A 15,104-nucleotide genomic window follows, 5' to 3' on the forward strand; every position below is an offset into this window, starting at 1 on the left:
TATCAAGTTTGTGCAGAAACAAAGCATCTCTGCAATAACCAAGAAGTCATGAATAATGAGCAGGTTCCAACATCAGCGGCGTTGTATATGCCACGGATGAATGCTAAACTCATTAAAATCATAATACGTGCATTCGCATTCTCATGGGACTTATTGTACAATGCTGAAAAAATTAAATCTGGATTTCAATTTTGAAGGGGTTCTGGTGGAGGGCAAGTTCATGTGTCCTCTAAAGATTTAAACAGCTGACTGAGTTTAATGAGAAAATATCCTTATGAAATGTTATAATCCTACAATCTGTTTAAGATTAAACAGATTGTAGGATTAAAAAATTTCATTTCAAATGATTCAGGTTAGTTTTCGTTAGTTTTCGATAACGTTGAACCTTATGTTCCTAGATTTCGTAGCCCCCTTGGCATTAAGACGCCTGCCTCCTGCTTCTCCTGCGTACGATTTAATTTCATTCATCAATTACATCAATACATGTTTCAGTAGATCGAAGAAGAAGCGCCTGTCGTTGCCGACGTCAGGGCCCCGTTTCCACCGGCCCTCGGCCGCTCGGCTCTCAGACGCAGTGTCATGCGGCGTGGTGCTAATTGGTGCTCAGAGAAGCCGCGTGAGGCCAATCACCGAGCCGGTCAAGTACATGTTTGTGTACTTGAAGTAAAGTGTCCGTGTGCCTGCATCCCTCTGAAGAATTACACTCACAGAAGAAACCCTGGGAGGAACTTTTACCGTAAACACTATCATCCAAGCTAAACCCTGATGGACGAAACAGCACATTTACTACGAATAAAACACAGCTATCAATAACAATAACAGTTCTATTACCTTCTAACTCTACTTTATGAGGTCAAGTATTTGCATAATACAGTTTATTAAAATATAAATGCACACACACACACACACACTTTTTGATTTTCTACTTGTATGAACTATCTTTGCTGCTCTGTGAGGAATGTCTCTGGGTTTTAGTTGGACACCATTGGCATGCCTTGATCTCTGGGAGTTTGTGATGATATATTCTGTGAACATTCTGACAATTTATCATTGATGTTTTTATGGCCAACCAATGCCTGCAACGTGAGATAAAAGATCACATGCTGCAATAGATATTACACCAACTGCTGTATGTGAATGTGCTGAAGAATGTACATCCTAAAGGTTCTTGGGGGGGGGGGGGGGGGTATTACTAAAGCTGCCTTGTTTTCGTGTTTACCAATATGAAATATATTTGTAGTAAAATACAGCACGGCTGTTGATGTGACAGCAACGTGTAATTATTTGGCTAAAGACCAAGCATGTGACTGCCCTCTTCCATTTCTCTGATACCTAACACACACACACACACACACACACATACACACACACACAACACAGGAAAGATACAACTCCACAGACCTAGATCTCAAATGAACACCCTTCTCAAATAAACCACCAGGGAAATAGGAGCAATCGACATGATGCAGACAACCCTGTGCATCGATTTCTCACACAATTTTATATTTCGGTTAACACCACAACAATCGATTGTTTGCCGTTCGCACTCTGTGAGTATTAATTGCACATGAGGCTGAACATTACCAGGTGTGTGAACACGGGGTTCACACTGGAAGGCTGCAGTGTGCACTTATTGACCAGTTCATCCGGTTCCAAGTGCTGCCATTTTAGATTTCGCTGTAATTACAGCCTCGCTGGGCAATCTGTGCCATCGACCGCCTCCTTCAAATAAACACTTCCCTTCAGGCTGCGATCGCGGGTGTTGGCTGCTCCGAGCAGAATGGCAGGGGCATGAAACAGGCGAAAACTGTGAAAGGTCATAGACAAAGATGTCTGTGTTTGTGCAGACAAATAAGCGCCTCCATTCCAAGCGAGAGGGGCTGTAGAGACGAGGTGTCGACGTGACCACTGATAGATCTGCTGTGTGAGGGTGTGTAATGGTTCACACATTCACTTCACTTGCTTTTGTTTAGTTCAGGATTTGGTGAACTTTTGATGGGCTGCTGGGCGGGAGGCGGGGCTCCGCCAGTGGAGGAAGACAGTGTGAGTCCACAGTCACAAGCAAACATGGCATTCCCCACATCGCTTAAACGTTACGGTTGCTGCGTTCCCAGTGTGGCCTTTGCAGCAACAGCATGTCAAAGAAATAAAGGAAATGATTTATATGGCACAAAAATATCTGCTCAGTGCAATATTATATAAATGACATTTCAAAAACAATGCGACACATCAATGACAAACCAGATTTTGGTGCTATATTGAAACAGAACGTGCCTTACAATTCTCTAGTAAATCATTCTGACTTAAAGCAATGTCAGCATATTGTTTGAATTTTGAAAATACAGTACAGAGAAGCTAACAAAATATGAATATGATCAAAATATGATCTTCTAAGATTTTTTTTTAAATTCATATAGACGTACACTACCGTTCAAAAGTTTGGGGTCATCCAGACAATTTTGTGTCTTCCATGAAAACTCACTTTTATTTATCAAATGAATTGAAAATTGAATAGAAAATATAGTCAAGACATTGACAAGGTTAGAAATAATGATTAATATTTGAAGTATTAATTTTGTTCTTCAAACTTCAAGCTCAAAGGAAGGCCAGTTGTATAGCTTATATCACCAGCATAACTGTTTTCAACTGTGCTAACATAATTGCACAAGGGTTTTCAAATCAGATATTAGTCTTCTAAGGCGATTAGCAAACACAATGTACCATTAGAACACTGGAGTGATAGTTGATGGAAATGGGCCTCTATACACCTATGGAGATATTTCATTAGAAACCAGACGTTTCCACCTAGAATCGTCATTTACCACATTAACAATGTATTGTGTGAATTTTTGATTAATGTTATCTTTATTGAAAAAACAGTGCTTTTCTTTGAAAAATAAAGACATTTCTAAGTGACCCCAAACTTTTGAACGGTAGTGTACGTATAAATAAAGCTATAGCACAAACTGACTTTATATAGTTTGAGCTCTAATTTGTATGACAATAGATCTCTCCTTGATTTTGCATCCATATGCAGTTAAAGTTACTGTATTAAATAACACTTTGATGACTTAAATTAGCATCTTTTCCCATTTCAGAACATTCTCTTTTCTGCTTGTTTAAATGGTTTTGTTGGACCCTCATCCTTATTACATGTGTCTCTAAATACATAAACACTATGTTTGAATTTATCACCAATTTTGACTTTAACATTTTTAATTCATTTTTAATTTGAAAAAAAAACACAACGACATGCCCTTCCTGTGGCCTCTAGAGATCTTAAGGTCAATTAATAAGCCACGTGGGCCTGTCCAGAGCAGACAGGTGCAGAATATATCTACATGTAAAATGTCAGTAAGGTCACCTTACAACTATGTGCTTTACGAGGCGTCGAGGGGGGGGGGGGGGTGGTGCGATGGCCCGTGCTGCTGCTGGTCATCTATTTCTGCTCATACCAAACCTAGTTCACATTCACATGCCTTTGTAGGAGGTGAGTGGGTGTGGTGCAGATCATTACTTTGCCTATTTCTATTGGCACACAGAGAAGCACGGCCCTCGAACCTCCACGCTGCCGCACAGAGCCTTCCTACCGAGCTGAGCTCAGGGTGGCTCGGCTCCGTTCCCTCTCGCTGGAAGAGAATGCACATGACAGCACAACAATGCACTCCAAATGCTGGATTCTGCCACGACATTCAGCGTGTGGCTGTTTGTGTGTTTGGAAAAACGCTCAAAGAAGAAAGGTTATTCCAACCCGGAGATTACTTACAGGCTTTTACTTCGTGATTGACATAATCATGTAATTGTATTAGCAAACTCTTGCACTCAATTGTAGGATTAACATCCCATTGTTTCTACAAAGTGAGTCAAAAAAAGAATGAATAATTGTTAGAATGTAACTGCAATGTGGCTTTTATCGTCTCAGGTTCTGCAGTAACTGTATGGCCCTTCACTATTTAATGCTGGACTTTTTCACCGCACAGAATCAAAATAAGATCGTTATGATATTGAAACTGCATCCGACAAATAGGTTCCTTCATTTAAGAAAATAAAATAGAAAGTCTCAAAATAGATCCACGCAACCAAATCAGCATTGTGTTTATGCTCAGGATATTTATACTGCTCAAAAATGGACTACATTTTGAAATAATGATAAGAAATACCAAAATATCTGGGAAAAAAATTATAAAAAGAAAAACAAAATGGACCAAACTCAAAGAAATTTGATTATGAATTTTATTGTAGAACCAGGGAATGAAATATTCAATCGTGTCTTCTCCTCTATAGCCCATTGTTGTAAAATAAATGGCTTTAACAAGACTTCCAAAAGCCTTTCATTGTGCTCACCAGTGGAAACGCTCACATTATTGGGAGCTGTGATAACCGCTTCTGTCAGCACATTGTGGCAGAGAGAGGAATCGGGTTTTCCAGAAAGAAATCAAATGAAAAACTTGTTCCTGATCAAAATGAAAGCAGGGTTTTTGTGTGTGTGTGCGTGTGTGGGTCAGCCTTGGTTTGCTCTGTTGCATTTCTCGGAAGTAAAACGATCACGATTTCGATGCCGGGCTGGAAAAGTCGGATGTCCACACCTCGGGTGTTTTGAACCTCTCCTCTTTTACAAATGGCTTTACGAGAGACAGAGAAGCCGAGCAGAGAACCACATAATAATATGGTGATCTGCTGGTCCGAGAGACGCTCATGTCAGTCTGGACCACGACGGTGATGTCACTGGTGGAACCTTCTCAAGAGCCCTGTGCTGCACATCTGGGACTTGTTACTGCGGTGACAAAGCAGGATATTAGGAATTGATACCTCGTCATTGAGCCTCATCTTTCCCCCAAATCCTTCCAATAATCATGTACACAATACTGCACATCCTCTCAATAACCACCATTGTGGTATAGCTGACTTCATCACTTCCTTTTTTAGAGAGATATAACAGTACATTTCCCGTTACTGTGGTCGTATTGATACACACGTACAATTACTTATGAAATGGATCACTCGGTCAGTAAAAGTGGATGCTAACTACGAATACACAGCCAAGTATTCTACAAACAGGGCTGCTGTTTTATGACAGCCATTAACCAGAATAGGCAGCAGGGGACCGAGGGGCTTGTGTGACAGCGGGGATCTGAGAGATGGGGATCTCTGGCTGGGAGAAACATGACTTCAAAGCATTCTGGATCAATGACGCTGTTTGCCTATTGATCCCCTCTACCTCTCTCCAGAGAATGATTCATCAATAGGACTCAGCTACGGGCTGGAGAGGGATTATGCACTCTGCTTTAATCTAAGTCCCTTCACTAAATTTGGGCTGAATCCCCTTTGGAATGAAATGCATTCAACCTCTTTCCAAAAAGGAAATTAAAAAAAGGAACACGGTGGTCTGTTTGATCCAATACAATCTGTGTTTACATAAGTGTATCAAAAGTAGTATAAAAAGCTGAATCTCATCTGTGTGGGAAGAAGATGGACTGTGATGCCCGGGGAAGGACAGCACTTCTATAAATCGTCTGTGTATCTACACTTCAGAATCCAGGACGTTGTAACAGTTTAGCTCCACACCTTCCTTTTTATTATTAGTTGTTTTCATCCTGTCTCTAACTATCATGTCATTCCAGATCCTGCTTCCCATCTCGTCAGTCCAACTCCCTTCACCTGCCTCTGATCACTCCCTCGTTAGTCCCTCATTACCTTCACCTGGTCTTCATGCCCATCTCACCTGTTGCCCATTCCCTCATTAGTCCCTCTCTACTTAGGTTCCCTCACTTGCACTTGTCCTCTGCCAGATTGTCTTGTGTTTTCGTGCCAAGTTCTCCAGCATTATTAGAGTATATTTCTGACCTGCCTGTTCTGACCCTGCCTGCCTACCCTGACCTCTGATTCTCTGCCTTGCCCCTTTTTGGACTTGTTTGCTTCTTGGACTGATCTCCCGGTTTTGACCCAGCCTGTTTTCAACCAAAGAGTCATCTTTGTTACTCCTGTCTGAGTCGTGCTTTTGGGTCCACTCTAATAGCACCGTGACAGACGTAGCAGCAGCTGAACAAAATGCAAGCAGAGTTTGATCAAGAAAGGCAACTGAAGGACAATAAAATCTCTTTCTGCATTGATAGTGAGACAATCCACTGCCTCCATGACTTTGGCTTGAATAAGCAGACTGTGTCTTGTCTCAATTCCATTTCTATAAATCTCTTAGGCCGTGGGTCAGACACCCAGAACATTAAAAAGGTCACAGCGTCACATGTGAGGTTAACGCGCATGCTATTATATTTTCTGACCCCAGCAATAAAAATCCTCCTCTACTACTGCTCTTGGGGTATAACAATGATAATGATTTTTACATAGATATATTTTCTGGCATTCTGGCTGAACCATGCATGGATTACATAACGGGGGTCAAAATTAAACACCTGGCAAGGAAGCTCTGGCCTATAATTGACTTTGGTTAGATGTTATTATGCTATCAATTCCTTTTTAGTTTTCTCACTAGGAAGCACTTTCTGTTGGCACTCCATCTGGTTGCCAGAGGGTTTCAGTAAAGCAAAGCTTCCGCTGGAAATGACCAAACTGTAAGGGCCTCAGAAATGAGGCATATGTTATAGATTACAATAGAAATGGCAACTGCGGATACACTGTTGGCAGCAGCAGCAGCAGCAAGCGCTCTGGATGTTTTCTTCATAATCTGAGCATTCAGGAAAGATGGCACAAAAACTGCTGTGTTAAAAGTCATGGTAAAAGTACACTGATTGATTACAAACAACAATCCAAACCTTATACCCCTCTTGAGAAGTAAACACACTTCAATTTGAGGCTCACAATCACGGCTCCATTAGTCATGTGCGGTGGTGTATGGGCGGAGGAGACCACAGGGGGATAGTATGTGGCTCTGGTGTTTGTGGCTAAGGGGACTCTTAATAGCAGCTATCAGGGCCGGGCTGGATGGCAGCCGGCTGCCTCTGTCTCTCCTATTGATCAGACTTGGGCTCTGTGATTGCCAGGAATTATTAGCAATGCTGGTTGAATCAGGATGGAAGTCCTCCGTCTCTGGTGTGGAGGACAAAAGAGACCAGCGTAAACGCAGCACTGATAATATATGCTGGTGGGTGAATAGTGAGGCTGCACAAAATATGTTTGTTTTCTTAATCAGAAAACCGACTGCGGTGTAAATTCATGAGAAGCTGCATAATCTATGTACAGGCATAAATCATGCACCACAAATTGGACAGAATCAGACCCCCAAAATAAAATATAATAAAAATATGCAGACTCAAGTGGAAACATGACATGGTCACCTCGTGTCACTGGGGTGGCGAGGACAACAAGCCCCGAACGCTTTGTGTATGGCAGCTGTGCAAAGGTGATAGTTAATGCATTTAGCAGACAGAGATAATTAGCTAAATACAAACAGCCACAGAGTGCACAGTGTTTACTTGCTTTTGAAAAATGAAAACACACAATGATAAACCCACCAAATCCCCCAAAAGATTTACCAATTGACATTCGATGAAAAGAGGCACTAAATATAGCACAACCTCATTACTTTGTCCAGTCTTTTGATATAAAACATATTATATGCAGCATTAAACCCACAGCAATCCAGGATTAAGCCAGGCATAGCATTCAAAAACTGGTGATCCCACTCTGAATGAGGTGCTAATAATCACTCCCATTTCTCCTCAGGAAATTTAGTGGTGCTCTTGAGGCCATTTTGCAGACAACCACATCTCTCTCTGCTTTCACTCTGGCTGGCAAAATGCGTCTCACATACAATCTGTTTCAGACACCAGTGCCTCTTGAAGGCTTCCATTTCTTTATGGGTTTTCCAGCTGCCAGCCATTGATAACAAAAGCCATTGGCTCCTGAAGAGCACTCTTCACTGCCACAGCCAATGGCTGTCATCCAGCGCGTTATCTAATTACCATAAGAAAGGGTGTTTATCTGCAAGATTTTCATCACCGCACAAATACCTCTTCCCCTGTCATCTTATTCTTCTAAAGAAGGCCTCGAGGTCCTGTCTAATTAAATATTTACATTCCGACACCATTGTACCTCATTTGATCTCGACAGTTTTGTCAGTTTGGACGGGTGCACGATATGCAAATGCCAATGTTGTTGTGATGGCGTTTTCATTCAAGTCACATCAAATGTTCTTGTGCTTTTTAGATGTCCCTCCACTGAGGATGATCACACGTTATTTGTAGTGCTGCAGGATGAGTATCCAGACCAAATGACCTGGTTGCTTGTGCATGAATGGTGGCGCTCAGTCAGATACTGACAACTGCAGAGAGCCGTGGGAGCAGAGTTTATTAGTTACATTCGACAAGTTTACCAACCAGACGGTCGGTATTTAACACGCGAAGGCAAAGCGAAGAGATTAACCGCAGCTCTAGGGAACTGGCAATGCCAAGCCAGCCTCTCCAGCACGGCAACGATTTGACAAAGATGCCAAACCATGAAGGGGAAAACACTGAATGATCATCCAGTCGACGGTGACTCCGTGGTTTTCTGCTGTTTTTGGTCTCCCTGTGTGAGGTTTCACTGAATTCCCCATTTTAAGACAAAGCTGCCGAGACACTCCTGCGCGCCAGGGCAAATCCAAGCCATCTGTGACTGAAGTGAATAGTGTTGGTCTCCTCGACATGGGGCACGTGCATCACATGCAGATATGGGTACACACACTCAGACACACCTGTGCCTTTGCAATTATGTGGAAGACAATGCAGAGCAGAGAGACAATCGGGAAACGGTACATCCTGAATCACTGATGAGGTCCTCTGAAAGTGTGCCAAAATGTGAAATGGTAGCTAATGTAAGAATGGAACAAATCCAGAAAGAGCTTTGATCCATAATGATTTGTTAACTAGGTCTACTTTTAAAAAGTATATCGACCTAACTGTGGGGATGAGTGAGAAGAAACACTACAAGAGCTCCATTGTCTCAACGAGAATCTCCCAGCTGCATGAAAGTAGCAATTGTTTTGGTTGTGATGAGAACGTGAAATATTGTGATCGCACATTGTTAACACAAAATGAGTGCAAAACTTGGAGTGTTGGAGATGTCAGCATGGTGAAATATCAGCCAAACTCATAATGAATCGTGGTTATTGTTGGAGCAGGGGCAGAAAAGTAGCCTTTTCTTTGTCTGGTCTATTTGAACAATGTGTGCTTTTATTAACACGAGTGATGTTAAAGACTGGCCCAATAAAAACTGTGATTTCATTCTTTAGCTTTTTTAATATGCAAGATGTCATGAATTGAGATAACACAGAAAGCTTGATGCTGAGTGCTGTTTTGTACACTGAGAACATCCAAAGAGACACCGTGATGCCTCCCCATCTCTCAGCAAGCCTCCCTTGAGTCACATCTCACAAGCTTCTGGCAAGCTTCTAAAATATGAGAGAACATACACGCACACATTCATCCCATCCACATGTACCTACATGTCAAATATATTTCTAATGAAAGTTTTGCTTTTCCAAATCCTATACTTATTTTTCTCCTGTCTCTCCACAGATACACTTTAATGTATTTTTCCCACAGGTGAAAAAGACACCCTATATTCCCCTCCAACTGGATGATGAAATATAGGAGCTGAAAGCTTCCTTTCAACCATCTGAACAAAGACAAAACTGAACAAAATAAAGAAAAATCCATCCAAATACAACATCACTGCTCTTGTGAGCAAACGGTGACGCTGTGTTTGAGCGTCCAGAGACGGTCGAGACGGAGATGGTGCGGCGTCCTGCCTGAGTCAACACAGTTGTGATGGAGGGGCGGCTTAAGAGGCTTAGCAAACTGCCATGTCAGCTACAGCCCACCTGAACATGATACATGCCCTCGAACACACATTCCTCACTGCCACACTTTAGGATTCCAGGAATTTACTGTCAAACACAGCGCGTTGCACCCTCTTTGAATCCTGATGAGCCGTCCTTCATGATCGCTGCATAACTCACAAACTCACACCGCTATTGTTTCCTGAGAAAAAAGCGACTGGATTACACAACATATTTTGGAAAATGTTTCACCAACGGATGACATGTAGAAATAAATAATCTCTAAAAGGGTAAAGATTGGCGACGCGGAGATACATTTGATGCGTCGCATAGAAGCGGAGTGCGAGGGACTTTTCTTTTTTTGTTGGAATGTCAGTCAGTGACATCTAATTTGGGACACATGTCCTCTCAGAGGTGTGTTTGTGTTCTGCATACTGAACTAACTCCCATTCCACCCATCATGAACGTATCATGTGTTTAAAAATGTGTGTGTGTGTGTGTGTTTGTGTGTTTACACCAAACAAGATTACCGAGAGGGGATGACCAACATGCGATTAAAAATCTGGATTGGCTCGGGGCAGAGGAAACACAGAGACACTGTTGTGGAGATCTCTGGCCGTGCAGAGCAGAACACTGATTATTTACTGTCCCAGATTGACGTTTAACTCTGGGTCATGTGTGCCACTTCTCGGGAAAAGTCCTGATTTTTTTCTGATTTCTTTTATTTCATCATTTCGACAGAACAACAATCAAATCAAACACAAATATGCTTCCCAGAAAGATGAATAAGCACAAAAACATTTTAATTTAAATTTTAATGGGAAATGTAAAAGACAAAAAGCCAGATTCAGCTCCTCATGAATTGATGCCTTTTAATTGATGTTGAGATTAAAATATGGAAATTATTTAGCATGAAGGTTAATTGTTTCCCTGAACATCTTGATATTTACGACACCTGCGCCACTGGGAGAAGAAATCCATTTGAAAAAGGTCAATCACTAAAATGAAACGTTACTCTCCCTGTGCTCAGAACTGAAATACTCGTGTTGTACTGCTGATGGAACCATATTACCCCATGTAGTTGTTATTCTGACTTCCATTAGACAATATTTGCTATGCTGGAGATTACCAGTTCATAACAACATCGAGCTGATTGCTTTCTTTATCTACAAGACATCAAAACTAATTGGATCTTTTATAATTGGATGCTTCCGCCATAGGAAATAGTCATTTTACTGAACTATTTTACAAAAACTTTTTTCAGAATATATTAGCAGCCATTTTTACCACTGGACATTAACAACACATGTTTATTTTATTCTTTTTAGCGGAAGGTAGTCCATCCCTCTTATATGGCCCATCACCTCCATGTTATTTGGATGAAGAGGAGGAATCAATGCACGCACACTGAATAACACTAATCCCATGAGGAGAATACAGCCGAGGCGCATGGTAAGCCACAAGAATCAAGTATATCGAACTAAGTGAAGAGGCTCAAATAAAGTCCTCGGAAATCTTTTTTTCCTGCGTCACATATTCAATTCTATTGCTCTCTTGCGGTCTGCGATCTAATGTGTATTGAAAACGTTCAACATTTGGGTACGTAGTTGTGTGGTGGACTTGGTGAGGGCGAGGAGGCCGGCTGAGCAAAACAGATGCACATGTGGAGACGTGTCCACAGCCTGACCTTTTCAAATCTTTAGGACGTGTGTGTTTTTCATCACGTCTGCCTTTCGTCTACCTTGCAGTGTGAAGTCTCCGAAGAGGACAGCAGCATATTTCTACTGAATAAACAAATGGTTTTTTTTGCTTTGAAGGCCAAGTTCTTGGGCTCTTATCTCATTTATGTGCGCGCAGCCAACGACTGATTGTGTGGGAATACTGGCTCAGTCCCAGCTTAACTCATGCTCAGAGACACATATCATCCATTGCATGTCACTGTAATCTCCTCATTGCTGAATGATCCTCACTAAAGCTGCTCAGGCATTACATTGGTCACCTGCTAATGATGCCTACACATACTAGCATAGTTAAATAACTGAAGCTCATCATGCCTCTTGTGCACGGAATTCAGGCGATGAGTCGTGAAGTCTATATTCTGACATATGGCTAGAGTACAATCATCACACACTGTACACACTCCCATTACTAGCACAGATACCCATCCCCGTTGCTGAATGGTCAAAGCCAATGCCTTTGGCCCATCACTGAGACTGATCTACAGTAATGACTACCCACAATGCATGTGAGATGGATGGAGGGAGAACTGCTTTGCATAATCAAAGGGAAGAGGCCTTATATGGGCCACTCCTGTCTTTGTCTTGCTTGTCAGGTTGTCTGTTAAACAATTATTTCACTTTCACTTTGTGGTGTGCTTTATCTTCGTGTCACTCACAGAGTGAGAGACGTGGGCTGCGCAGTCATTAGCTTTGTTCAGCTTCCCGGTTTGGGGCTTTCAGAGAGTTTCTTAGTGGGCAGAGGTTAATCCCGAGAGAGAGAGCGTTCGAGCGTAAGTGTAATTACAGTCTTTTAAGCATTGTGAAGGGGAGCAGTGGAGCCACTTTATTGAATATAACGCTATTTATAATGCATGGAAGTCATATTACTGTCCTTTAAAGAAGATAATTCCTAAATGTGCTAAGGGGAGTCTTTACAGTGATGCAGGTGCTTTGCTATTGACTGCACGTTAAGAAGCAAGTTGGTATTGTTTATCTTTCTAGCAATGCAAGCTACACCACAACCACTGACAGTAAGTCCATACACCTTCAATAGTGGTGAATCATTTAAAAACAACAAAGGATACGAATATCGATGGATGCTACTGACGAGCAGTAAAATCCAATATCTGCTTATGTATCTGAAGTCAATGATATATATTTCCCCTTTCCCCCTTAACAGATACATGTATATATATGTTTACGCTATGTGTCAAGGGGACACTGAAGTTACCCAGTAGAGAGAAGGAAGCGAAAACAATCTATGTTGTCGGGCCGAGCAGCGGTCCATTCAGCATTTCTGGATATAAAGAGAAGTGGAACTATGTCTGTGTTGAAAAATGACCCTGTATTCAAAATGATTCTGCACTTACCACCCCACAGACCCTCGGACCCCTGGCGGCAAAACACATCCACTTACCTGCAAGAGAAGAGAGACAAGAAAATCAATGACTGCAAACTCAATAATATCACAACTTACAAAGCAAGTGTTCCCTTTGTTTCCTCTGAAGGAGATAGAACACCACTTTAAATCTCCACTTTGCATGGAGCAGCTTATTGAGGAGCTACTTCATTGCAATACAAACCAAAAGCTGTTCTTTAGAATAGAACATGGCGTATTCAGGCTGAAGCCCCGCCTCATCTTTTTCATCCACCAGACAACGTCAGCACTCAGCAGCATGCCAATGTATCAAGCACTAATAAAAAGGCTCTGCATCCGTCAAACAAAAAGGACAAGGATCCGTTGAAAGGTGCAAATAACCTTGAGTCGGCTTTTGAGTGCAATCAAGCCATAAAACCAGATATGATTGTCGGGTTGTCTAATGTAAAGGGACGGCAATCCAGTGTACACACAGGGAACCAAAGGATTGGGAGTAAATTACCTCGGGAATAGTTGGTTTCATCATGTTTCATATCTTGTTTCCCATCTGTCCCACCAACAGGGGGCAGATAACGGGCCGAGAGACCCTGACCTGGTCATACTTACTGTATATCTGTATGTGCACACATCCACACACACACCATCACCACAGACTGCTCTAAGATTGGTCCTGATGGATATTTGCACAGCAATGACGAAACACTCTGATTCTTGACACTCTAAAGCAGGTGCCACAAACGGTACTGGAGGTTTGCCTTCAGAAGAGGCACCGATCTGATCCGCCGGATCGGTATCTGTCCCGATACTGGCGTCATCAAGGGCTTCGGCCAGACATGATCAATTTACATTAAATGCAGTTTTTCTGTTAATACGATGATGATATTCAGCAGTTCAGCTATTAGTTACATGCAGCCAGTGACAGCAGGCTCAGTTTTCAGTGCCACAGCAATCTCAGGCCTCATGTGATGTGATTCTGTAGAAATCCTGAATCTGTAGTGGAAAAAAAGCATTCCTAGTTTGTTTAGTTTTTTCCCATTTAATAACAAGTCAAAGGAGACCGACAAGGTAGAATGACATGCTGCAAAAGTTCTATGCTTTCAGTTTTGTGACCCTGAATACACTGTTAAATAAAACACCATCTCATAACAGTGAGATGTAAAATGTGGTGGCCAATGGGGGAATTCATTTATGACAATTGCAGGATGTGGCCAATCCTGTTAGTAAGTCACTAAACACAAAGAAGGGGCGGAACACAGTTCATATACATATACTGTTGTCTGCTGGGCACATAAGTAAAACAAAAATATCAATGATATCAGAGAGCTTTCCTTTTTTCCATCTGTCGTCAAAAAAAAGAAGAAAAGCTCTCTGTTTTATTGTGGAAATCATTGTTCCATTATAGTCCTTCTAACACAATTTTGACACTAACAGCCATTAGTGTGCTAATAAACCACATGGTCTCTGGAGTTTAGCATTCTATTAAACGAAACAGTAGTCAGGGATCCTCCGTGAGCCTGTTAAATATATATTAAGAATGGGACTGACACATGCTGGGGAGAGACTAAACAATGATTAGCCGTTTTTATCTGTGTGTGCGATGAGTGTGTGTTTGTGTTTGTGTGCGTGTGTGTGTGCTCGTGCCCAGCAGGGAGAAGTGTTGGGCCTCAGAGCCCAGCATGAGGCCTTTGCTGAGTGACTTATCTCTGCATAGCTGATCAATAATTAACCATGGGACATGCTCTAATGAGTACGATAATACTCTACACACTAAGAGGTGTAAGATAACACTTTAGGAAGAGTTTCTGGACCACTTCTCTTCATTTAGCTTCACTCATCACCCTATTAGTATTTGTCACTTGCATGATTCACATACTTGTTCACTGCCTGGTTTTTCAGTCTCGTCCATCATTCTTTTGCCTTTCGGAGCACCTGGATTTAAAATATCCCCTTCTCTTTGTCTATCTGATTCCTACTTTCCCCACTTCTTGATGCAACCTGCTGTAACAGTGCTGGCTCCCCTGAAGCACATCAATACATCCCCAGATGCTATATGACACATGCGGTAAGGACCATTTCTGAGACCATCCATCAGAGCCCTTGCCCGTCCCCAATACTTGTCTCCCCACCTCCTTCCACAATTCACGTCCAGCAGACGGGGTTTAATAGGACCCATTAATCAGCGGGCTCAGCTAGAAAAGGCCATACTGTAATTCAGCGAGGAGGGGCTGAGCCT

At 42.0% G+C, this 15,104-nt stretch overlaps 1 protein-coding gene across 4 annotated transcripts in view; it reads right to left on the minus strand.

The window, feature by feature from the left end:
- Positions 1-15,104, minus strand: part of sash1a (SAM and SH3 domain containing 1a) — a 150,737-nt gene that overhangs the window by 96,884 nt on the left and 38,749 nt on the right. Inside the window, exon 1 of one of the 4 annotated variants that reach the window (XM_056427911.1) lies at positions 12,864-12,905. The exons of the other annotated variants lie outside the window; for them this stretch is intronic. Coding sequence (XP_056283886.1) covers positions 12,864-12,902 — 39 coding nt within the window. The 5' untranslated portion in view covers positions 12,903-12,905. Of the gene's footprint in view, positions 1-12,863; positions 12,906-15,104 lie in introns of those variants that run through there. 4 annotated transcript variants of the gene reach the window in all.

The sequence above is a fragment of the Pseudoliparis swirei genome, chromosome 12 (assembly GCF_029220125.1).
Source record: "Pseudoliparis swirei isolate HS2019 ecotype Mariana Trench chromosome 12, NWPU_hadal_v1, whole genome shotgun sequence".
Taxonomy (NCBI): Eukaryota; Metazoa; Chordata; class Actinopteri; order Perciformes; family Liparidae; genus Pseudoliparis; species Pseudoliparis swirei.